The sequence below is a fragment of the Mytilus trossulus genome, chromosome 9 (assembly GCF_036588685.1).
Source record: "Mytilus trossulus isolate FHL-02 chromosome 9, PNRI_Mtr1.1.1.hap1, whole genome shotgun sequence".
NCBI lineage: Eukaryota > Metazoa > Mollusca > Bivalvia > Mytilida > Mytilidae > Mytilus > Mytilus trossulus.
Genome location: NC_086381.1, coordinates 55,571,535 through 55,598,841, shown reverse-complemented (window position 1 = coordinate 55,598,841; position 27,307 = coordinate 55,571,535). Strand labels below are relative to the sequence as shown.

Below are 27,307 nucleotides of genomic sequence, written 5' to 3'. Positions count from 1 at the left end.
TTTCTAGTTGGGGCCAAATTATATCTACCTTTTTTTGTGTAGACACATTTGCAGAACCATCCATTTGGGTGCATTGTGTACATGGTCTAGCCTGGAAATATATAACACTCGCCTTTGGACGACACTGCTTTTTTGACGCAGACTTATCAAAAAGAAAATTGAAAGTTTAATCGAGTAAAATTTTCACAGAAAATGTTCAATAAAATTGAGAATGGAAATAGAAAATGTTTCAAAGCGACAACAACCCGACCATTAAGCATATGATGGGTCTTAAATGAAGCGAGTAACTCCCACACTCGGAGGCGTTCGTCCTTCAGCTGGCCCCCAAACAAATATGCATACTAGTTCAGTGATAATGGACGTCATGCTAAACTCCGAAATGTTCATTTGAATATATCTATAAATAATCAAACATCACATTCTGCAGAATAAATAAAAATTCATTTGGTTTGGTTTTTTTTAAAGTAAAAGTGTATATGCGACCACCGTGTTGTGTCTACCCAAGATCTTTTCGATTTTTGTTTTTCTCCATAACACTCCTCCGTTGTACCAAAACATAAATTTAGCTTGTAATACACAGAAATTGCATAATCTGTCTTTTTTTATAGATTTAAAACAAGCATTTAACTAATATGATTGTCACTGTATATTACTTAACATTATAGTAATGTCATCTGAAAAACTTGTCATAGGAATGTACCATTTGCTAAAGCAAGTGACGCGTGACGGATGAACAAGAATTACCCGACCATGTCATACCTAAACATGATCAGTTTATCTTAAAATATCAGTCATTTTCGTATTTTGTGTTTAGTAGTTAGTCATGTTTCGTTCTTGTTTGTTTTATTTGTGGATATTAATTAAAATAATTTATGTTAATTGCTTAATCGACACAAAAGGTAAGATTTTATAAATATTTATGTATTTTTAATTATTTGTTTTTGTTTTAATTTGGTTGTATTCATTTCGAACACACTTCCTCGATCCGGGCATATCTAACATGTAAATATATTGTAGAAATAACTTCGATACTGATTTTATTTATTTACTTCGTCATTTTTATTATTTACTTTTATTTTTTTTATTATTGTCGATTTTATTAAAAGGAAAATTAGATTCCAAATGCCATTTTCATGTTTTGTTGCAGAACGTGTTTCCTTCTTCAGTACCAGTCTTTTCCCTTTTTTTTTGGTAGAAAAGGGGGAGGGGTGTAAATTTTTGTTTGAGTTAAAACAAAAACAAAATTAAAAATTTTTCATAAATTTATTTTTAATCAGCGTAGTTTTCGGTATTTGGAAAAAAAAATAAAGAAATAAAATATTCGTTCGCTTCCCTTGAAATACAATTTTTTATGCACCCAAAACACTGGATCAATGATCGGTAGACATATATACATGCCATACCCTATCAAAAATATGACAAATATCGAGGTAGAGTGGGTATTACAAAGAACAGTTTATTTATATTTCACTCCAGTCGTGCATGTTAAACTGACAGTCACGATTTTGATGTATTGAAAATTATGTTAAGTTTACATTTTTTAGTAGGACTGACCATGAAGCGTTATATTATTTTGTTTCTATCATATAAACAACTCGTGACTTCATCATAAACGTGCATGATTTAAACTCCCGGTATGGGATTTATTTCATAAAACTACACCAGTATTATTGGGGGTTCTAAATATATACATAGCTTGCTCTTCGGTGTCAGCCAAGGCTCCGTGTTGAAAACCGTACTAAGAATTATAATGGTTTACTTTTACAAATTGTGACTTGGTTGAAGAGTTGTAACACATATTTTTATAGCTATGTACATAAGAATTACAGCCGAATGAACTCAGATTAATATCTAGACATCGGGGCTTATTATAGCTGACTATGCGGTATGGGCTTTGCTCATTGTTAGAAGTCGTACAGTGACCTATAGTTGTTAATTTCTGTGTCATTTGGTCACTTGCGGAGAGTTATCTAATTGGCAATCATACTACATCTTTTTTTTTATATTATAATACAATGACCTTCCTTGTTTAAAAGAATACACTTACTACATGTAATGTTCGCTGCCTTCAGCATTACATGTACATTGTATCTTACACCTAGATGTCGTTAAATCAATACATGTAATTGGAAATATCATGCATTAATCGTGTTTTACCATGATATTTGATCTAGTAGCTACGTTCCCTCTAAAATGATTGAAATCTTTCATTTTGAATTTACAATTATAGTATCTCAGAACCAAATAATGCTGACGCCCTCATGAGTGTATCCAATCTTCACAAACTGTATTTTATACTGTTTATTCTGAAATGGTTTTCTACGCAACACTGCATGGTATTGACTACTATTTTTTACCCCACCTGCGAATGTAGAGGCGATTATATTTTCGGTCTTTGTGTCCGTTCGTTCGTGCGTTCGTACGTTTGTCTTTCCCACTTCAGATTAAAATGTTTTGATCAAGGTAGTTTTTGATGAAGTTGAAATCATTCAACTCGAAAGTTAGAACATATGTTCCCTATGCTATGATATTTTAATTTGTATGCCAAGTTTGACCCAATTTGCACGGTCCACTGAACATAGAAAATGATAGTGCGAGTTATGCATCCGTGTACTATGGACACACTCTTAATTTTTAATGTATCTCACGGTATTATTTTCAGCTTGACTTTTTTAGTTATAATTGTGAGGTCAGAAGTTAGAAATAAGAAATGTCCAGTTTCTTTCGTTGTGCTCTTATCAATGTATCCCATGATATACAGTTAGAATACGAATTTAAAGAAAAATGAATAAGAAAATAATTTTAACTTGACAATTTTTACTTTTATTCAGCTTATTAAAACTTACTTAACTTAAAGTCAGTTTATCGTATATATGGTTTCAATATATGAAAGGAAGATTTGGTGTTTTGCTATTTCAGTGGATTACATTCAAAAATAAATTTTAAGAAAAACTGAAAATTAAAAGATCTGAAGTACCTTAAACTCAGTAAGACGTTCAATTAATGTTTAAACCCAACAAAATAGAAACTAAAGAGCAAACTTCATGACATCTTGAAAATTTAAATGCAGATTGGTGTGGATAACCTACTTTTCGTCGTACTTGACCTATTTTTTATCAGTGGTTGAACAAACGATGCAAACGACCACAAACGTTAAATTGTACTTTAGCTTGTTATTGATTGTATGAGACCATTAAAAAACATAAACCAATCGAACCATCGTTTAATTTTTTTTCAAGCTTAACGTTCAGCGGCAAATATTTCACGCACATGTAATACTAAAACTATTAAGTAGAATAATCGCCAAATTTGTTAAAGCGATGTGACAACAATTCAATCACTATGATTTTTTGAAGTCAAAAGCCCAACTGATGGACTGTAGTAAAACAATATTGCCACTCTTGGCCCTTTTCCGTCCGGTGATGACACTCTTGCTAAAAAGGGTGGCCCATTTAGCTACACTGGGTGTATCAATTCCCGCCACCGTCCCGCTTTACCAACCTTCCAGAATATATTGATATTATAGTATGATTATTAGTTTGTAAGTTATAAATATGCATGTTAATGTCTTTGTCATTTTGGTCTCTTGTGAACAGTTGTCTTATTGGCAACCATACCACATCTTCTTTTTATATGAACAATACGGTAGGGTTTGCTCATTGCTGAAGCCCGCTTGGTGTCATTTAGTTGTTGAAATACGCTCTATTTGATTGTTGTCTCATTGGCAAGCACACCACTTCTCATTAGTTTGTATTAGGCATGCGCCGTTAAAGGATAGCAAGCTCACGCAAAAACGATTTATTAACTTGATTATAGTAGCACTTGCTTTACGCGTGTTTCCCTTACTGATCCATTTGAGTTTTTCATGTCAAGCAACAAATCCGGAATAAATATTGTAAAATTTGTTAACATATCAAACTATACATTGAATTTTAATGTCGAAATTGAGGAAGCATGCAAACATTTATCTTTTGTTGTGTCGGTCAACACGACCTCTTTGTTGTTTAATCGGGGGTGGCAGGGTTGGAACGCCCCCATCCCACCCGCTTCTTTTTTTGATTTTTTTTGTATTCATTAATTGTGTGAACGTTTTGTAGTGTTCTGGGGGGGGGGGGGGGTTTGAACCCCCCTATTTTTTTTGGAACGACTGCATCCGCGTCTGTTAACTTAGCACACTAAATTGTTTATGTACGGGTTTCGTGAATATCAAGAGTACATAATTGGAGACATTAAAAATCCTTTTCATCTTTTCGATTAAAGTTAGGTTAGAGCTATTTTCAAATTGACAGAATTTGCATGTATTCTCGATAAATCGATCTTTCTCAATCCGATCGCTACGCATCGTTGATTATTCGTACACGATCATTTTTGTGAATGACAGCCGTGTAGGTGCGATTACGATATGGTCTTGTTTGTTTATACATTGATCTGTGGTATTCAATTAACATCAGTTAACTATATGCATATGTCAAATACCTGTTGTTTGTGGTTAATATAGTACATAAAAAACAATAAAAATGTACATATTGATTGTAACATAAAACCGTTTGATATATTAAGTGTTTCTAGGTCGGATTCAAGTGGAATTATGTAAGGGGAGCGTTAATTTGGAAAACGGAATATGTATAACATACTAAGTATATATATATACGCCGATGCAAAACAAGTTTAAGAACGATTTTACAACCGATTTCATTGAGTGTGTAGGGAAAGGTAGAATTCTTGGTTGGCTTGCTTATGAAAATAAACCGTGAAGTCATTATTAGGTAAGGTATACTACCCTCTTTTCGAAGTATGCTAGTCTTACATACAGATAGTATGTTTACTAATAATGACTTCGTGTTTCATCTAACAAGCAAGCTAACCTTTAGCTACACACTCAATGAAGTCGGCTGTAATGACAAACACATATTTATTGTAGACCATCTACGCTTCCCCTGAATCCACAAATGTTGTCCATACTCAATTAATGGAAAATAAAAACAACAATATTTATGAATAACTTTTATAATTTATTTCAGGAAATGTTGCTAGAATTCCAGAATTATCAACAAACACAAAGAATTCCAAAGACTGTATTAATGAAAGCAAAATAGACTTTTCACTTAAATTCCAATTCGGAGAAAACTTATTATTCAATGTGACAAAAACTAAATCAACTACTTTAAATAAACCTGTATATGTAATAAGAAAGGATCCGAAAGGAAATCTCTTTGTAATACAGGAAGCATTGCTCGACATACAGGTAATTTATTGTGTATATTATGGTTCAGGATCATGATGGGGGGCCATTTATTTCTTTATTTCTCATTTTTTAGCCCAATTTTCTCTATTCTTTTTACACTGGACGTAAAGCAACTAACAATCAATCAATATTTTTTGTTTTTTTATAATTTATTGTTGGGTATCATAAATGTGAATCACATCTATAACTACATTAATAAAAAAGTAAATCCCAAACACATCAAACGAATGAAAAACAACTGTTATATTCCTGGCTTGGAACAGCCGTTTCCTAGTGTAGAAAATGGTGGAAAAAACCTGGTTTTATAGCTAGATAAACCTCTCACTTTTGTGACAGTCAATGTATGCAAACTGTCATTTGAATTCTTGCATGTTTTAGGTTAACATTGTATATAAGCCTATATTCTGTATATATTCTGCTGTTGTTTTTTATTTGGTCGGGTTGTTGTCTCTTTGACACATTCCCCATTTCCATTCTCAACTCTATATTAAATAAATGCGTAAACAATCAGATTGAATTATAAATATGTACAAGAAAATAAGAAAATATTTAGAAGTCATGTATCCCATAATCTTGCCTTTGGATAAGGAAAAAGCAGAAATTTCACTGATTTTCAAAAGAAGAAACAGTTATTGCAATTTCGCCGTTTTTGTTTTTATTGTAATAAAAAAAAAGAGAGCTAATCATCATAGGAAAGTTCGTGGGAACAAAACGAGTAATTGCATCGTTCAAGAGAAAAAAAGCTTCAAATAACATTTCATAATATAGATTTTTTTTTTTCTTCAAATTTTAACAACAATAAGTACAATTTAACGGAAATTTATTGGAAATGATTTTTAATTTATAACTTTTAACAATTTGCTGGTTTTATCATTTAAATGCTTGAGTGTGAATGTGTATTAAATTTCCATACATGTATTATCTAAGGAAAATGTTTGTATAATGGAATAGAAAAGTAACAATATATATTTGTTTTAGTTATTGTAAAATGTAAACATATATATAATCTGCTAAATGTTATCTAGTTATAAACATTTTATTCTTTAGGCTACGAGTACATGTATGTACAAATTATGAAGATGCTATGTTGATAAACTGCTTTGAGCGAAAATCATACATTTCAAATTTATTAATACATACTTTGTTGACTTTAACATTTATAATTTTCGATTTTTTTCTACCATTGGTAATTTTCTGTATATTTTTTAGGATAAAATTCGTTGAATGTGTTTTATTTTACAATTGCAACCAGCCGGTGAATCATTTCATTTTTTGCCTTCTTCGAGGAAGGATACTACACAATTCTACTCTAATTGTTTATCCAAATTAGATGTGGAAAAAAGTGGTGCGTTACTCGTGTTGCTGAGTATATTTTGTATAGCCATGTGTGACATAAGTATGTAACTTTTATCTAATTATATTTTAATTACAGAACGTGCAGTTCTACGTGGATCCTAATCATGGAGCCTATCTATCATTCAATTGTATACAAGACAATACAGGAAAATATAAATTATATCTTGTAAGTACAATATTGTTTATTGATAACGATATAGTAATTAATATGTACAAACTTATGATTGCTGTAATTTATTGGTTTTTAATTAATATTAGATAAACAAACATGGATTGTCTCACTTCGGTATACCGAAAATCAAGACAAGACCGGATATCCGGCTAAAAATGTTGATGGACTCATGCATGTTCTTGCATCGTCTTTCGACTGATTTTGAAAAGTAAAAAAGAAAATGTAACTATCGGATTATTTAATAAAAGAAAGTTGAATTAAAGGTCGGTTAATGAACAATACTCACAATTAGTTTATACGGCAAAAACCATAAATATTCTGTAATAAAAGAAAAAAGGGGTCGGGTAACACGTATTGTGTGATTCTTAAATTCTTGAAAAGAAATATTTCATTTCCAATGATATGAGCCTTTCATTGCTACAAATGATAGTTTTAGCATTTGGGTTTGAATGAGAAGATTTGTTTTCCCGGAGAACACCCCCTATTTTCTCAAAAAAAATATACACTAAAGCATGAATGGTCGGTGACTTAAATAATGAGTTATTTTCATATAGTCTCTCTCTATATATACAGCTATTTCTGGAAAGGACTTGTAGATGTATGAGGTACTGCGTGTGGTAAAAGTTGACTTCCGAACGATTATAATGATTGACATCAGCCATTTATCTGTCAACCCCTCCTCTGTCGTATATAATAGATGTTTTGACATTTACACATCTGTGTAAAGTGTGTACCACTGGAGACTGCAGGTCCGTGTATATTTTTTACGGAAATAGCAATTCTTCCAGTGTTCCCGTTTTCTTTAAGATTGAAGTTCTGCTTTATATGAATTTTCTAACGTTACATCTTTTTTTTTCTAGAAATTAGAGTAATGTTTCTATAATTTTGTTTTGTATTTCTTACGCGCGATATATTACACCAATGGGGTGTTTGCAATGTATGTCCTGTTGTTTTAAAATTTGTTGGTTCTAATTAATGTCTATCTCGAAATGACAAGATTGTTGTGGATTGTAAAAATTACAAATCAGCCATCCTACAAAAAATTAACACTGAAACCTAGCGGATATAAGAACAACTATCATAAAACATGACAAATTGTTCTGCACAAGTTGCAAATTCTAGCAATCAGTGCTTTTGCAGTGAGATAATAAAATTGAGAATGGAAATGGGGAATATGTCAAAGAGACAACAACCCTGACTTGGGACAGGCGCAAAGATGCGACGGGGTAAAACATGTGTTTGATATATATATATGAGATCTAAACCCTTCTCCTGTACCTCTTGCAAATGTAGTTTAATGACTTTTTATTAAAAAATATTTTTTTTTTATTTTATTATGGATTTTGTTCGAGTGCATGTAATATTGACTTTCAACTGCTGTTCCTATTTCCTGCATTTTGTAGAACAAAATATATGTTTTATTCTGCATCGTGCAAGATTAATTTGTTAAGTTCCCAATATTCTAGATTTTATTTCCTACAATGAAATAATTGTCCACCAAAGCTTGTAGCTTAAATATTCAAAAAGCCAAAACCTAATAGAAACGAAAAGACCTGATTAAATTGAAAAAGAATAAATTGAATATAAAAAATGAAATAAAAGCATGACCAATCAAGATAAGAAATCGAAGCTTCAGAGCTTAGCATGAATGAGTAAGATGATATCCCTATTTCCAAATTATTTTCTAGTTTTACAACAGCAGCTGTTAATAAAAAAAATAATAATGAAAATAATTGGCTGTGTTGGCATTATGTTTTTTTTTCCGTTCATTAAATAGTAAAAATTAAGTAAGAGATAAATTGAGAAATATGGATTTTAAGGAAAGAAATATATATGAAGTGTTTCTTTTTAAATACTCCTATTATTTTCTTTCAATAAACAATAGAATTAAGTACAAATAAGAGATAATTTTAAAAAAGTATGGATTTTTTTTTAAACAAATATATTAAAGATGGTTTACACTATTAGGATCGGAAGATAAACATTTAAGGTTAAGTGATAAGGTTAATGTTGATTTCCTAACATTCATTGAAATTGACATCTGTCTCTTGTCATCATTTCTTGTCATAGTTTTGACTCCGTAACACCACACTCCATAATAAGATACAGAAAAGAGACATAAAGCAGTAATTAAAAACCATGTTCTTTTGTAAATTGTCTATTTAATGTTTTGTAGGACAACAGTAACTGACACTGATGGGGATTAAGACAGACAAAAAATATAAAATATGAAAGCTAAACACTTTTGTTTACATGTTTAAATAACATGTTATGTCGAAAAAATATTTGACCTCACACTAGCTAGGCTTAAATGTATAGTGACATGGCTCAACATGTAAATTTTTGTAGTTCGTAAAACAGAAAGAAAAAAATTGTGATATATGATGAAAGAGAATTTAAACCAAGAAAAATGTCTATGTTAATTTTTGTTCCCATTGTAACCATGAAGTGAGAAAATGAAAACGAAATTGTAGTGACAGAGAAAAGTGAAGGGGAAAGTTCTTGATTATAAAACATTTTATCCGTTAATTATATCAATGGCGAATCCGGAGTTGAACCCCCTTTTATTGACGATCAATGCATTTGGATGGAGACATATAGCTAGACCCCCTTTTATCCAGGGTATGGAAAACCCATTTTAGCATTGGCTGGATCCGCCCCTGTAGAAAGAAGCAATCATGTATCTGACTCCAACACCAAATCTCGAAATAATGACGTACCATAACTAGTGACGAGGTTTCTGTCCTACTAAGACTGATCGTTTACAAGATATAAATGATGATCAATGATACATAAAGTTACAATGGTGACGTACGTCAACTAGTGAGTAGGTTCCTGACTTTAGATAAATTATTCCCTTAGAAAGCGAATTATTACGAAAAAGTTTATTTTAACTAACAAAATTCAGATAAAGAAGTTCTCAATTTAACAGCACTAATTAAGTTACCTAGGGTATTATAATATAAGATTGTTGATTTTTGGCAATCATACTGCACATTTGTTTCCCACCACTATTATTATAGGAGACATTAAAATGTTGTCTGGTCTTCCCGTCCGTCCTTCTTTTCCGTAGCAGCTTAAAGTTCTGGTGTGAGCTTTCCCGCCAAATCATCGCGGATCTTTGTACGCAGGTTTATTACGATTTGAAATTTTAAAGATATATATGCCAACCAAGGGTTTTCATATTTCACTGAACATGTAACCTTTCCATGCATCATAATGTTGCAAGTTAGTGGGGCATGGTTTGCCCTAGGCACATAATTCTATTTTGACTGTCATTTTAAAGCAAGTGGGTTTTGAATTAATTGACGTGAAAGGATTTCTTAGCCCTGTTTGTGGCAGTTTCGCTCAGGGTTCTAGGGTACTATTTAACACAATTGCTGCTAAAAATAATTTTGGACAAGTGTAGTACCAATGATTCTGTAAAATCAATGTAGATTTCATTTAGAAATACAAAACAAAATCCGAATGTCGAAATAACTCATTATTGAGGATGAACCTTTCTGTGGATAAGTGCGTTCTTCTTATTATTTTGCTTTTGGGAGGAGTTAACATATCCTGCAACCCAATTCAAACTTATTCGACAATGTCTGTATATGCCTTTATCGCCATAACTTATAAAGTTGTTATTTCCTTAAAACATTGAATTGTACAATATATAATTTGTATGTTGACAGACCGGTACATTCGTCCATGATGGTGTGGAATTTACATTATCTCCCGGAAATAAACAAATAGACTCTAACCAAGAAACATCGTATACAGTTGAGAGAAGACTACAACTTCCAGCTGGACATCATGATTATGTTCGTAAGTAGCCGTATGTCCATTATCATTTAATTTATTTAGGGTATTTTATACTGATTCATGATGATCAATGTTCGTAAGAAGCCATTGACTCATTGTTATGAAGTTTGTTTTAAGATAGGAAAAAGCTGATCCATGACTTCGTATGTAACTTGTTTCTACTAATATTAATTTGTTTAAGATGGGCAAAACTGATGAATCCCTTTGTTAGTAAGTAGTTATCATATCATTGTTACTAAGCTTGTTTAAGATAGGCAGAGCTGATTCAAGACAGTGTTCATACGTTGTCATAAACTTAGGTTGTTTACGATTGGATAAAACTAATTCTTACGGTACATGTAAATACATTTGTAAAAGTAAAGAAAACACTATTTTTGTCCCTTGATGATATCGGTAAGTGGTCAATAAATATAAATAATTGTGGATATACATAAACATCCTATCGAAGTTTGCACAAGGTAACTTATAGTACAGCTCGTGATTGTGTTTTTATTTCTGTTAATAAATATCGAAAAATAAAAAATAAAATCAATTGAATATGTTAGTGCTGTTGAATTGATGCTTGCTAAAACATAACAAATAACATAAATCCTCAGTTCTCTTTAATGTACAAAATAACATAAGAAGAGTATATTTCTACGAGACTTTTCTATGAGAATTTATATGTAATTCTTTTCATTATTTTCAGCTCTAACTCAGGCAATTCCAGAGCAACATATAGACAGAATAAGAGGTCAACTTGAAGTTCATCGTTCCAAAAGACAAGTCCAGATAACACAGCCATTTATAATAGACGTACTAGTAGTCATAGACTATTCAATATACAAACGGTTAGTTAGTTATAGACTATTCAATATACAAACGGTTAGTTAGTTATAGACTATTCAATATACAAACGGTTAGTTAGTTATAGACTATTCAATATACAAACGGTTAGTTAGTTCATATACAACGTAATAAGATGATGTATGATTACCATGAGAAACATCTTCACCAGAGACCAAGGATGTAAACAGCTACTAGTAATAGCCATTATCACTGAACTAGTATATATTTGTTTAGGGGCCAGCTGAAGGACGCCTCCGGGTGCGGGAATTTCTCGCTACATTGAAGACCTGTTGTTGATCTTCTGCTGTTGTGGGTTTTTTTTACGGGTTGTTGTCTCTTTGACACATTCCCCATTTCCATTCTCAATTTTAATGTTTACTGCCATCGACAATGAACAACACCAACACCGTAAACTAAGTTGTAAAAGTTCCAAGAATGACAGAATGTGAAACAATTCATACCTATAATAAGAAAAAAACTGACAGTTTTGTTGTTGTTGGCGTTTGATTTTTTTACTCTTATTCATCAGCACTTTTTGCGCTGACATGAATTATCATTGATATGGTTATATTTATAAATTAACTGTTTACAAAATTTATATATTACCTTAGCTGGATTTGGCAAAACATTTAAGAATTTGGTCATCAATGCTCTTCGTCTTCGAACTTTATTTGGCTTTTTTTTTAAAACTTTTTTGGATTCGAGCGTCATTGATGAGTCTTCTGTAGACGAAACGCGCGTCTGGCGTATATACAAAATTTAGTCCTGGTATTTATGATGAGTTTATTTACATAACAAAAATGAAATCTTAACTCTGATAATTTTCTTAAAAATCAACAACACAAATTTAAAACTTCAATATATATTAAAAAATCAAGATGTCTTGTTGATATAAAACATGAAGATCCAAACCTTAAACTTATAATTATGATCTTGATTTCAGATGGTTGTCGAAAACAAAAAATGACAGAACTGCAAAAGATGAAATTAGAAAATATTTTTCTCACTTTATGAATGAGGTAAGGAATAAAATTAAAATATGTCTCAGTGGATGATTGAAAAAATATACAAATCAAATATTTATTCGTGGTATGTACACAGTCATTTGATAACAGTTTCAGTGAATATGGATTGTGTTTCTGGTGTGGAGAACACTTAACTAACTATTGTGAGCATGGTGTATATATATACTCAATTCAATTATCCCAGTCAACTAACCAATCGGATTTGTGGAATCAAAATTAAACAATTTTATAACCTTTAAATAGCAGAAAATGCCTCAGTCAACTTTTCTTTTCTACACAGTAATGTCAGTGCCAGAGGGTTTCATTCGGTCAGCTCAGTAGTCTTTGGCACTGACTTATCTTTTAACATTTTTTTCTGAAATTGGCCGTTTGTAAAATGGAAATTTGAAAAAAATAGTTTCAACTCGTTCGAGCAAAGTTGAACTTGGACGATTTTTTTTTACTCTAGGATCATTTGGTAATATATTTAAAAATAAAACACATGTTTTGCTATTAAATATTTTGAATTGAGCTTCCAGGATGAAGGTATATAAAAAACGCCTTAGACGCAAGCAGTTGATGAGCGTACGTTATAGTCATTTTCTTTTAAGATTAGAAATGATTTCAATGGATATCCAAAGAAAATAATTCAAATACAATGTTTTGGAGAATGAAGTTGAATAGATACAGCTAAAGATTATTAAGTTAGCATGGTATCTTCATAGATATCAGGACAAAATTTTGTAAATACGCCAGACACAATTAAATATAGAGTCACCGACTTCATGTTTTGTCTAATAATCAATTTGTTTCCTTGTTGGTAGTGAAAAACGTCAAAAATACCACGTTTTACGGCCTGCACGTGGCGTTGACGTTACGATTATTTGACGTTTTATAGGATTTTTCACAAAGAACACAACTGTGAGTGATGTATACCGTTGAAACAAAGCCGGTGAAGTACATTCTATATATCAATTACTAATTTTGTTTTACAGGTAGATATGAGATATAGATCGATACGAGACGATGAGATTAATATCAACATACAAGTAACAGCATTTCTAATAGCAGATGTATGTATGCGATACAAAATTGGATATATTTTATCTTTACCCTTCCAGGGTTTATAAAAAATATGTAAAATACAATAGTTGTTATAGAAATCTCGAAGATTCACCTTAGATTCAAAAACTTAAAATTTGTGCATGAAGTTAACATTCAAAACGTTGAATTGCTTTGAAATTTTTCAATGTGTCACTTACACAATCATCAGAAAGTCTTATCATACCTTAAATTAAATGTCCTTCGAAGCTATTTTTTTTTTACTTGACAATTCTAATATTTTAATGTAATGAAATTTTAATATACTCTTAAATCAGGAAAAGTTAAAGAACGACTGCGCAATAGTTCTCGTCTATTCAATTAAACATGTTAAATGTGGTGCTACAGTCATGGTAAATCAATTTGTTTTAAAAACCATGATGTTACGTATTGTCCCGAATATTCGTTCAATTTTCTACCGAATGTTATAAACAGTCGTTTATCATCTTTAATTGTTTCATAGTTTGATTTCTAACTATTTTTATATACCTATAAAGTATATTCCAACACTAATTGTATTGTATTACCTTGCATTTTATACATTCAGGATGAACAGGCTTATCCATGGAGTGAAGTCAGGAAAGAGAAATCTTCAACTAGAGACTTGTTGAATGCTGATGCAGGATTGCGAGACTTTCGTTCTTGGGTTGCCAATACTGTTAATTTACCCTTGCATGATCATGCAATTTTATTTACCGGGTAAATTGTTATTCATGGACTACGTAGTAATTTATATACTATATTTACAGTAAATCACTTAAAAAAGGAATTTGATGTGACTGTCATGTATGTGAGAGCTCTATAAAACTAGGTTTAATCTACCATTTTCCACATTTCACATTGCCTGTATGAATTCAGGATAATGACAGTTGTTGTCCATTCGTTTGGTGTGTTTTACCATTTAATTTTGCCATGTTATAAGGGACTTTCCGTTTTAATTTTACCTCGGTTTTCAGTATTTTTGTACATTTATTTTAGTATATCTTCTTTGCTATTTTCAGTCTAACGCAAAACAATTGAATGACATAAGTATCAAGTCAGTATGTGCAATAAAAAAAACATTATATGATATTTGACACTATGAAATATATATACTTATACTCATATATAAACCTTGTACAATTTACATGTGTTTATCTTAATCGTAAGAACAATGATATGTATTCTATAATTTTATATATATAAAAATAACCAGTTACTAGTCGTAAGTAAATTCAAAATGTATCATGTTTTCTTCTTTCAGTTATGATTTATATACAGAGGTGAACAAATTCAAACTTTTACACACCGCAGGTAGGTAAACTGTTTCCAGATAAAAACATTAATAAAACATTTAAGGTAAGACACGGTATATGTCTATCCCAAATTCATGTATTTGGTTTTCATGTTATATTTGTTATTCTCGTGGTGTTTTGTCTGATGCTTAGTCCGTTTCTGTGTGTGTTGCGTTTCGGTGTTGTGTCGTTGTTCTCCTCTTATATTTAATGCGTTTCCCTCGGTTTTAGTTTGTTACCCCGATTTTGTTGTTTGTCCATTGATTTATGAGTTTTGAACAGCGGTATACTACTGTTGCCTTTATTTAACTCTCTTCATATCTCATAAATGCATTAAGAATACACAAATCAAGATAATATTATTTGAAAAAGGAGAGAAGTACCAACTTTAGTTCGAAACTGAGCGATGCCAACAATGATCAAGATGTAATGCTTGAATATTTTACTTTATTTTTACTTACCAGTATCAGTTTATCGAGGCTTTTAATTCCATTTAGTGCTGTTGATAAACTGATGCTAGTCTAGTTAAACTCATCATAAGTACCAAGCTCAAAAGTGTAGTACGGTAGAAACACGATTCGTCTTCATAAGATGCAGCATTCATACTCGAATGAAAATGGATGAAAACTCCAACTAAGTACGAAGATGAAGAACATTGTTGTCAACACAAAATTTCGAAAGATTTTACCAAATACTACTACTACGGTAATCTTATTTTGAAATAGAAAAATGTAATATACATGTATATATGCACGAACAGAAGATATGTAAATGCCATTATACTGAAAAAGGGCGATTTGACAATTTGAATGTTAAAATCGTCACATTGTAATAGATTTTGGTCTAAAGTACATTCGTGTCAATATTAATAAAAACTTTAAAAAATCAAGATATGAAGCTGACGTTCTACTTTCGGTAGTATATGTAATATCAGGTTGGGATACAAGCGATGTAAGCGTTCCTTGAAAGTGGAGTTAGTGAGTGAAAGGACATCATTAATATATTTGAAAACGAAATCTTATCTAAAAGAAGGTTCTATAAGTATTTTGCTTTACAGGATTTTAAAATCAAATTGGTCAGTAGTGTTGTACTACTGGATACCCATTGGAATACTGACGATATGGTAGAACCACCAAACTCGATAAATATGTTGTGAATATCATCGTCGGTGTAATTGCGGACAACGGTAGTATACCGGCGATCAAAGGACTTAAATTGATTTAAAGAAGATAAATCCGGGTTGCAAACTTAAACCGAACAATAGGATCACTGAAGTGAGCCCAAAAAAGGGCTAACATACATAGAAACGAACTATTTCATAACATTGTTTAATGTCTAGCCAAATCTCCCGTTTTCTGACAATGTTAAAAAATATGACTGAAATGACAAAACAACGTGGTAGAAAGAAATACATCACAAACCCAAGCAATCAGTGTTGGAATAGATCACATCTTCATCTCAGTAGACCCTTTGTTTAATGATTATTTCAACCAAATTTGAAAGCATACTGACTTTTACTTTATCAGGTTTAGCTTTTATTGGCTCCTTATGTAGGCCTAACGGAGATAGTGTTTCTATAGTAGAAGACAATGGTGGATTTCAGAATGTTGGTACTGCTGCACACGAACTAGGACATAGGTATAAAAATACAATTCAGAGCTCAATGGTTAACTCAAAATGATGCCAACAAAAACGGACCAAACAGACGCTATCATCTTATAGCATGTGACAATTTTGCTCACGATAATATGAAAATATATTTAATGTTTTAAATTCCTAATGGAATTATTTGTCTAATTTTAGTTTGAGAGGTTTAAATCACCTAGGCTGTAAAATGAATTATTATATGAGTTGGTTTCATCTATACAGTTCATATTAAAATATTCAATCAAGCTACTACAGATATTTTGGTTGCGTCTTTGATCAAGCATAATTTGTTCATTCTTCTTTTTAATGTTATTTTGCTAAGGATGTATTTATGTGTAGTTAGTTTTTAAACAACATGATCCAAAAGAGCGTATTCAATAGAATAAATTCAAGATAGTGTGCATTCATTTACATATAGACTGGCACTCAAGTGCCAGGAAATCAATTTATCCACAAAGAAAAACAAAAGATCATCAACCAGCTAGAATTTTAATTTCACTAAAAAACCTAAGTGCTTTTGTAGAGTATAATACTCCTATTTACAGAATAGTTTACATGCAATGCTTACGCCAATTGTGCTTATTTGAAAAAAAGATACCAACTCACACTTCACATAATAAAATTAATGGCATTTATTATTGCGATTATCATTGCTGTTCCTCATCTTTCTATTCTTATTATTTGTAATACTGAACACATGGAATTCATAGTAAATAAAAATTGTTATCATTTAACTTTGTAGTCTTGGTGCCTTGCATGATGGTGAGAAAAATGAATGCCAGTCATCTGACCGATATGTTATGGCGACATCTACAAATCAGACTATCCCAGTAGAGAAAAGGATAAACCAATGGCAGTTTTCACGGTGCTCGATTGAATATTTCCGTAGTTTTATTTCTGATTTAATGAGGTATGTAATACAAAATGTGATAAAATTGTGTAGAATTTACAATGGCAGCAAGAACGTTATAGATTGGAAAGTATGCGTTACCTGGTTCAGATTGCTGCGTAGCTACTGTTTGTGTCTGATCCCTTTTGTATATTTGAGCAAATGAAATATGTTTGTTGTTTCTATGACACATTCCCCGTTTCTATTATCAATTTTAATATCACATGGTTTTTTTACATGTATCGATATCAACTATGCTTTCGTGAGCCCATGATAAACATAGTACAGTAATAGTAGATTTGTAAGATATCGAGGCACAGAACACCCAATAGATGAAAGAATTTATGACAAAGTCAAATATGACATGTCTGACAGATTTTCCAAGCATATGTTTGGAAATATCCAAAAGGCAAAAATTAAAATTTGTCGTTACTATACTTAATGATGACAAGGGATTTATTGGAAAAGTTTGATAAATTCTGGTCTGGTGTTAACATGGCACAATAAAATCAAAATTGCAGACTACTGAATGTTTTTTGTAATACTTTATTGCACTTTAATATATTATTGCAGTAAAGGTGCTACTTGTTTGACAGAAAGTTTTAAAGATGCTCGAGTTGTGGACTCGAAAAATATGCCAGGACAAGTCTTTACTCCTAACCAGCAATGTCAGCAGATATGGGGAAATCAGTCTTACATTTGTCAGGTATAATGATTTATACAATAGTAAAAATTATGAGAGAACTAAATCAAAACCTCAAACAGCTTATTGAAATGGTGAAAAATTAAAGAGGGAGATGTATAGAATTTTGTTAATTTTCATGATGAAACATATGAAATTACATATAACAGTATTAATAAAGGTACATAAATACCATCTGCATTCAAGTTTTCAATTTGATTAAGTTTATTCTAGCTTATTCAAGAGCTTCAAGAAAAAAAACTTTTGAATTTCAAGTTGATGTATTTTATGTAGGATATTACGTGTGTGTTTGGGATATGATATGTTAAGTGAAGTTTTCGGTTTATGAAAAAAAAAGGGTTTCTCCATTACAATCGCACTGGTATATTTAAAAGCAAAGCGGAAAGTGTTCAATCTAAATTCTGAAATATTTCAAAAATGATTCCTAGATAAATACATCACGACTTAGTGTGTTTACAGTAGAAACTTAATCGTAAATCATAAATCTTTGGTTTTATACACGCAGGGTACAGAGTTTGGAAATGCCAGTAGTATATGTACGTCTATGTACTGCCTTGATCCAAGTACGGATAACGATTGTGTACTACAAACAGCAGTGAGAGGAACATCATGTGGATTTAGAAAGGTAAACATCTCATTAGTTTCGAATCTAGTATCAATTAAAACTCTTAAAGTCATATAAAACCTCAAATTAAAAAAAATCTTGAATATATTTTTTTTTATAATAAAATGGATAGTTTTCATTATTAAATTTATGTGCATATATTTTTTCTGAAGAAAATTCTTTAATTTGTCCACATTTAGAAAAAAAGTTTCCTCTTTTTAATTGATTGCTTCCAGGAAGCAATTCGTCGACATATTTTCCGTATGCAAAGTGACCTTAGTGTGAACCTTCTCGTAAAAATCCGGTTTATATCGATACGCATGGACCTGTCACTGGAATAAACTATTATCTGATTGTACATGTTAAACACGTGCTCAATATCCATGCCTTTTATTGATTGTTTACTATAAAGTGACAATCAGTAAACTTTGGAGTAAACACACGGCATTTAATGAGTTGCCATATTTGTTTAATTATAACAGACAGAGAGAAAAAAACATTGACAATTATCCGATATATTTGCGTCTGTTCGTCCGTTCGTCCAACTTCAGGTTAAAGTTTTTGGTCAAGGTAGTTTTTGATGAAGCTGAAGTTCAATCAACTTGAAACTTTGTACACATGTTCCTTATGATATGATATTTCTTATTCTAAAACAAAATTAGACTTTTGACCCCTTTTTCATGGTCCACTGAACATAGAAATTAAAAGTGTGAGTTTCAGGTTCAAGCTTTTGGTCAAGTAGTTTTCGATGAAGTTAAAGTTCAATCAACTTGAAACTTAGTAAACATGTTCACTTTTGGTTGATCTTTTTACTTTTAAGGCCAAATTTTTTACCCAATTTCACGGTCCATTGAACATGGAAAATGATAACGCGAGTGGGGCATCCGTGTTCTTTGTACACATTCTTGTTACTTTTCATTTCCCAATTCCAAATATTGTCTACTCAACATATTCATGCATTCTAACTTAATATGTTAAAGATCAAATTTCGAAAAAACAAATTAAAAATGTGTGTATATAGAAAATGGTCTGGAAAGCAGTATAATTCTCTTTCTCCATTTAGTTTTTTTTTATAGTACAGTGTATATAAAGAACACCAGACATAAACTTGTGCTAATTTATTTTCATATTAGCCAGAACTGATTGCCTCGTATGTTACGCCCACAAGCTCGCATGTTTCACATTAATAACACTCATCAATGACGCTCAAATTAAAATTGTTGGAAGTAAATTTGAATACAAATTGAAGAGCATTGAAACCCAAAATTAAGGGAAAAAAAGGTGTATAAAAATCGGCTAACTTTATGTCTGATTTTGGGAATACAACCTTTAGTTGTTCGAATATTTCAACAAGATGTTAAAATCAGTCAATGAAATGAAAGACCGCATCATATTCCATAGTAGCACTTACGTGTTAACTATCTTGTTTTTTTCTTCTTCTTAAAATCACCTGTACCAAATCAGGAAAATGGCCATTGTTATATTATAGTTCGTTTCTCTGTGTGTGTGTGTCATTTTAGTGTTCTGTTGTGTCGTAGTTCTCTTATATTTGATGTGTTTCCCTCAGTTTTAGTTTGTAACCCGGATTTTCTTTCTCAATCGATTTATGAATTTCGATCAGCGGTTTACTACTATTGCCTTAAGATTGGTCGAGTTTTGGCCCGATAGTATAAGATACATATCTTATAATATCGGGACAAAACTCGACCAATTGGTTGTTAATTGTGATAAAAGATATTGGGTTTATAATCAAGTACACCAAAAGACCCGAGTACAGATATTATCGGAATAAGATTCAATAGTAAACTTCTGTATCAATGATACCTCATGTTAGTACTGGTGTGGTGTCTCTGGTATAGTGATATACATGTAGACAAAATTCCACCAACATTTACATTTACTAAATGAATATATAAACTCATTTAAGATAACCAGGAAGAGGCGTATAAAAATAAAGGCAAAACTCGTGACTTAATCTGTTTGAGTTATCTGCCACTTTGTTAGACAAACATAATTTTTGACAACTAAAACTGAAAATGGAATCCATTTTATTCAAAATTTTCGTCAGTTCAAAGTATGTTCACAAAACGAACTTACACCAAACATAAACATAGATCATCAGTTCCAATGTATATTTCAAATGTCGGTTGGCATGATTACTAAATGTGAACAGCAACGGATTATTCAATATTTTTGGCCCTGTCATGTGAATCATTTTTTGAAAAAATCTGTCTACTTATTTTCAAGAAAAATAGAATTAAACTCAAAAAGTTAGTAAAAATTGTCATCAAAGAACAAAGACTCTAATACAGAGTTGACCGACGATTTCGGTTGTATTGATTTACTTGTATATTTTGTTATTTCGATCATTTTTTCTTTATTTATTTTTATCAATCTATGTTAGTTTTCAATGTTATAGATAAAACACCAAAATATTAGTTGAATTCGACATATAACTTATAAATAAAGGACAGCGATTACTATAAGACTGTTTGTAAATAGAAAGTAAAATCACAAATATACGGAACTCCGAGTAAATTCAAAACAGAAAGTCCGTAATCACATGGTAAGATCAAACAATAAAACACATTAAAAGAATGGACAACAACTGTCATATTCCTGACTTGGTACAGAAATTTTCATATGTATAAAATTGTGGATTAACCTTGGTTTTATAGCGCTAAAAGTAGACTAAACATTTTGGTTAATTCTATTTTTTAATTATCCGTAATTTCAGAAAAATAAACAGAAAATGCATTTCACACTTATGGTATATTCCTAATCAAGTTGTTCATGATAGTGGGAAGACCGGGTTATCGTTTGAAACGACCTTTGTGATGATTCTGACTAAGTCTTGTTAAAGGCTCAGTGGTTTTAAAGGTGTGTTTTGTTTTAATAAAAATTACAAACGCTTAGAGATAGAAAAATCTAACACTTGCCTTTTCAGCTAGGTAAGCTAAAATAAATCAACAGATTTTTATAGATAAATTTAATTTTCTTTGTTTTTCAGTGGTGTGTTGAAGGCCGTTGTATTTACTCTGATGAAGCACCAGAAAAAGATGGTATTTGACATAATTTATAATTAACCAATAGGTGCTAGATTACACTCCGTCGTTCTTTTAAATGTTCAAATACTGTCTACAATTAATCATAATCTTCCAGTTAAATTTAACAATAGTTTTATCCTTTGAAAAATGTCCAAAGTTTGTCAGTAGTCCTGAATTATTATTCTAATAATGAATATAATGCGCAGAAAAAAATCATTCCAAACTACATATATATGTAAACTGTTATGCTATTTTATTATAAATTTATAACACGTTTAAGGCTAAAGTTGTTTGTAGATCCATTTTGTTTTAAATGATGCGATATATGAAATCAATTTCTGTTATACAAGCCCAGTATCAAGTAGAGTGTAAATAAACTCATCATAGATACCAAAAATTGTATTGTTTACGCAAGATTCCCGATTCGTCTTCAAGCTCATCAGTGCCGCTCAAATTAACACCCGAAAATGGTACGAAGTTGAAGAGCATTAACGCTTCCCACAATTTCGAAAGGTGTTGCCAAATAGAAATAAGGTCATAAAAACTTTAGATAAACAATCATTTGTATTTTATTTCCAAATTTTTTCTTAAAAATTTCAATTTATAGTGAAACCTCTCTAAACCTAACCTCTTCGGGACTTACTTATTGTTAGATTTTGGCTAGCTGTTCGGTTTCATCAAATACGAAACGCATATTTTTTTATATGACTGGGCTTACGAACTTGTTAAGTTTATCCAGTTTTCGGTGTACTAGTATGCAATTTTCGGTTAAGACAGGTTTCACTGTAACACGTTTCATAATTAATTTAAGATAAATGTCCACATGGTGACCAGCCTGGTGTAGCATTTGTTGGACAAACCTGTGAGGCTCTTGTGAGTACAACACCAGCATATTGTTATCAAGAGAAGGTCAGGAGCCGATGTTGTGCCTCATGTGCCAAACTTTTTACCTGGCAAGCAGGTAAGAAAACTGTTGATACTAATTCTGAGAGTATTTATGACAACTTCTCGAATATAATACAAATCTGGTAAACATGATCAATTTAGTCTCAAGTTTTCATTAATTTTTAGTCAAAATCTTTGAACTTTTCTGAACCACTTGACGAAGTCAAAAAGCGAGACCTAGGCATGCTGGGTCCGGCATCGGCGGAAGCGTCAACAATGTTTTAGTTTGTGATTAGGTCTAGTTTATGGTGATTCACTAGTGGTAAGTCAAAAATATTTGGTATGCAGTTGATTTAGTATAGGCACATCTCATTACAATGGAGTTTATTTGGCCCCGCCCCCTCAGTTATGGTCTATTGACTTTAAAATATTTGCTTACTTTTCATGTGTTAGTTTGTGATTTAGGTCGGATCATGGGGAACCACTAGTGGTAGGTCAATGATATTTGCTATGCATTTATATAAGCATTTGTACATTTCATTACTATGAAGGTTATTTGACCCCGCTACCTCGATCATGGTTAAGTGACTTTTAAATTTTCTTAGTTTACATGTTTAGGTTTGTTTAAGGGAACTTCTTATGATAAGTCAATGGTATTTGGTATGCAGTGTTTAGCATTTGCACATCTTATTTCCCTGGAAGTTATTTAGCCACGTACCTTCAGTAAGGGTGCATTGCCTTTGAATATTTGCAAACCTACATATCCTAGTGTTCAACATTTGAATTATCGAAATTATAAAAAAATCGAGACGTTTCTGTGATATCAGTTTATTTTTCTCTCTCGTCAGGTTGTGAGTATGGGGATAGGGTAAAGGGTTGTCAACCATGGCACTGCACAATTACCGTCAAAGACCGTGACCTAAAGTCAGAGTGTTGTTCTACATGTAAAACGGGAATACCTATCCCAGTGACACAGAGACCGACATACAATATCGGTCCCTATACTACAAAGGCTCCGCCAGTAGCTCCTAAGTTAGACCAATGTGAGGATATAGCTACTATCAATGGATACATGTGTGAAAATTTCATCGAAAAATATGGCAGACATGTGTGTTATGATAGCGTAGTAAATTCCCATTGTTGTCAGTCTTGCACGAGAACACAGACTGAACCTACACGTGAGTGCTTTGTTTCAAATGTAGATATAACTACTTTATCTAAATACATTTTGTTACTCAACAGTTGGTTTAAATATTATTGAAATAATAAATGTTTGCGTGATATTTGAGAATTTATATAAATAGAATTTCGGGACTACTATATGACAACTTAAGTGCATACAAATCAATTTCCTAAATATATACTTATATTCCGTTACTGTAATTTGCCAGGAAAACCAAAACTAAAAACATTTGTCATTGATATACATAGAAGAGATACCAAAGGTCATTCAAACTGAAAACTGACAATGTCATCGCAAAAAAGAAACCGAAAACGACGAAAAAATCATACAACAGTACAAAAACAAAACATAGAAAAATAAAATTAAGAGTCCTACAAAAAAACGGGTTATCGCAAGTGATAAATATAGTTTTTATTTCTAAAAAAAAGAAAATATGGTTTTGACTCAATAAAAATTGTTATATCTTTCATATTTCAGATTGCATGTATGGTGACAAAAATCCTTCATTGTGTCAACATCATGCAGAAAATCAGACATCAGTTTGTGGTGCTTTAAAAGATTACTGTTGTCAATCATGTGGGTTGACCTTAGGATTGAACTCAGGGTCGTCCATAGTTACATGGACAATTTTGTCAATGGCAACTAGTTTAATAGCTTTAATTAATCTTTACTTATAACCCAATTTAAAACCTTCTGTAACAGTGCCAAACATGTTTTGCTTTTTAGTTTAAACAGACTGCTAGTCATTTTTTTATTTGTTTAAAATGTTGTTACCTAATATTGTATATTTTTTTTTTACATCTTAACGGATTGATGTAAGTTTGTTGGTCTGTAATCTAATGTATACTATATGTATACAGAAACTATTGAATTCAGTAGTATATCAATAATGCAATTGGAGTATAACACTTGTTGACAATGGCCGCTGTACCTAAGGCAAACAAAAATATGTTGTATAATATCAGTATTATCAGACTTAATGCCACATCAGAAAATAAAACCTCATTATCGCCCTCCTTTCATTTTAATGCATTAAATTACCTTATCTGAGATTATTTGAGCTACAGTACCGCCACCACAAGTGGAAGTTTCTTAACTTTTTGTATATGAATATAGGAAGATGTGGTATGAGTGCCAATGAAAAAACTCTCAAACCAAGTCACAATTTGTAAAGGTAGACCATTAAAGTTAAAGTACAGTCTTCAGCACTGAGCATTGGCTCACAACGCACAGCAAGCATAAAGTGCCCCAAAAATGACCAGAATAGTCTGTCATCCTTCCGTCTGTCTTTCTTTAATATCTTGTCCCCTTTTTATATCTTTTGACTTCTTGATTACCAAGATTTAGCATAAGTTATATTAGAGTGAAATGGAATAATTAATAATGTGATTTTGAAGTGTCTACTATGAAACAGCTGTTAGAGGCTTGGAATGTATATGAAGCTAGTGTAAAAAATTCTGAAGTTTACTTGGAAATTTGCCGAAAAAATCTAAATCTAATTCATTTCAAATTTTTTTACATAAAGAATGCTTTTATATATAGGTATTTTTCTGAACATCAATAGATAATCTATATAAATTATGAACTAATAGAGCATGTGTTGAGTCAAATTTAATTTCGTCTGATTTTTAATATTTTTCTTCTGCATTGTAATTCATCATAAAGTAATTTTTATGAATTTTATTTCATCATTATCTCTGCTCTTGAATGTTAATCCAAGTTATGAAGTTCATTGTTAAGTTTTATCTCTGTGAAGAAAAACAAATCAATGCCTCATGCATCTTTTTTAAGGTATTTTGCCTATAAGTAAAAAAAAAAGAACTATTTTTTTTAACAAAAATACACTTTCTAAAAGCATGTTCATGACAGAAATGTATGCATACATATAAAAAGAAATAAAAGGCCCTATTGGTGAAAACAATGTACAAAATTAAAGTTGTGTGGTAGTTTTTGAAGTTCTACAAATACACTAGAAAATATGCATTTTGTTATGTGGAGAAGTTAGGAAAATGCTATATTGAACACAATTTGTACACATTTATATGTTTTAATGGACTCTGTTTTAACCATATAATTTATACAATGCAATGAGATCACAGCATTGGAAAAATGGGATTAGTTTTAAGAAAATAAATAAAATTTATGTTATGCAGGTCAGTTCTATTCCTGTAGATTTTTTAAAAATGGTTATTTTAAACAGTGGCTAATGCTAAAATTGATGGATAGTTCTTACACTAAAGGAAATTCATATCATAAACATTCCTTCCTAGAAAATGTTTTTTTTTGCAGTTTTTATTTTTTTTACTTTTAAAGGCATTTTTTTTGTAAATATCAATCCTATTAAAATATCATTTTATAAATATAAAAGAATGATACTAGAATTCATTTTGTGCAGAATGACTGATAAAAAATGTCTTTTCTACAAATATAACTTCTAAAACATGCCTGCCTTAAAAAAAAGTCTGACAATGAAACAAAAATAATAAAATTAAAAAAAAAATCAATAATTAAGAAACTTATTGTTTATTGTTTTTTTTACAATGTTTAACTTATTGTGAGTTTTGTTTTCAGTTGCAACAAGACTATTTATCTGTTCTTCAGTTTATATTTTGGTAATTTCGAGTGACATATTTAAAGTATGTTAAATGTTTAATAGTCATAATCGATAATGTACATCATTAATTGTCATTTCTATCAATCTGTTAGTTTTCTATCATTATGAATCATAAAAAAATGAAAAAAATGAATAAATATGTTTAAAAAATGTATAGTTTATGATCATTTCAATGTTATTTAAAATATTTTTGCAGACTCACAAATGAAACTTTGTGTCATTACCAAACATAACACATATTCTTATATTTTTATATGACAAGTTGAATGGAGAAAAATATATAAAAATAAGAAACTGTGGTATGAGTGCCAAAGAGACTACTCTCCAGCGAACTCACAATGTGTAAAAAGTAAACAATTATCAGCCTACAACAGAGAGCTTTGATTCAGACTGAACATTAAGCTATTAAGGACCCAAAAATCACTAGTGTGGGACAATTTGAACGTCTAATCTATATAAAAAACGAGAAACAGAAATACTCATGAACCACATTACCAAAAGAAAACCACTAAACAACAGGTTCTTGACAAATGCAGCAGGTTTAATTAAGCTTCAATAAAGCTGACTTTTTTTTTAAATTTTGAAGCACACATGAAGAATGAGAGAACCTAGAATTTTATTAAACTGGTAAATTGAAAATTTTTAGGATCAGCATAGTCACCTGTATTTAAGAGCAGGAGGAGTCTTGCCTATCTCATTGCCTTATACTCTTCATACACTTCTATTCATATGCACTCTATTAACAGCATTTGTAGGTACACATTTCCCTTCCATGCCTTTGATGTGTTTAATCATCTGGTTTTGCTATTTAATAAGGGACTTTCCGTTTTGAAATTTCCTTGGAGTTCAGTATTTTGGTAATTTTACTGTTTTCTTACATATAAAAATGCCTTCTATATCATACTGTACATCTACCACATTATCAAATTTGTACATGTTGTAAATGAT

General features: G+C 31.2%; 1 protein-coding gene across 1 annotated transcript; it reads left to right on the top strand.

The window, feature by feature from the left end:
* The first annotated feature begins 676 nt into the window (after positions 1 to 676).
* Positions 677 to 25,566, top strand: LOC134683146 (A disintegrin and metalloproteinase with thrombospondin motifs 7-like). Its single transcript, XM_063542262.1, has 17 exons — positions 677 to 899; positions 5,022 to 5,245; positions 6,678 to 6,767; positions 10,451 to 10,583; positions 11,269 to 11,410; positions 12,352 to 12,427; positions 13,408 to 13,485; positions 14,061 to 14,212; positions 14,757 to 14,806; positions 16,314 to 16,425; positions 17,177 to 17,344; positions 17,897 to 18,029; positions 18,532 to 18,651; positions 21,641 to 21,692; positions 22,489 to 22,638; positions 23,411 to 23,740; positions 24,223 to 25,566. Exons 1-17 carry the CDS (start codon positions 824 to 826, stop codon positions 24,420 to 24,422), a joined length of 2,286 nt encoding a protein of 761 aa, XP_063398332.1. The 5' UTR covers positions 677 to 823; the 3' UTR covers positions 24,423 to 25,566.
* Positions 25,567 to 27,307: the final 1,741 nt, after the last annotated feature.

What these genes read in the sequence shown, in the direction of transcription:
- LOC134683146 (XM_063542262.1), top strand. Translation starts at nt 824, where the DNA reads ATGTTTCGTTCTTGTTTGTTTTATTTGTGGATATTAATTAAAATAATT. An exon ending in GAAAATATAAATTATATCTT is followed by an intron (nt 6,768 to 10,450) that starts GTAAGTACAATA and finishes GTATGTTGACAG; the next exon opens with ACCGGTACATTCGTCCATGA. An exon ending in TGAAGCACCAGAAAAAGATG is followed by an intron (nt 21,693 to 22,488) that starts GTATTTGACATA and finishes AATTAATTTAAG; the next exon opens with ATAAATGTCCACATGGTGAC.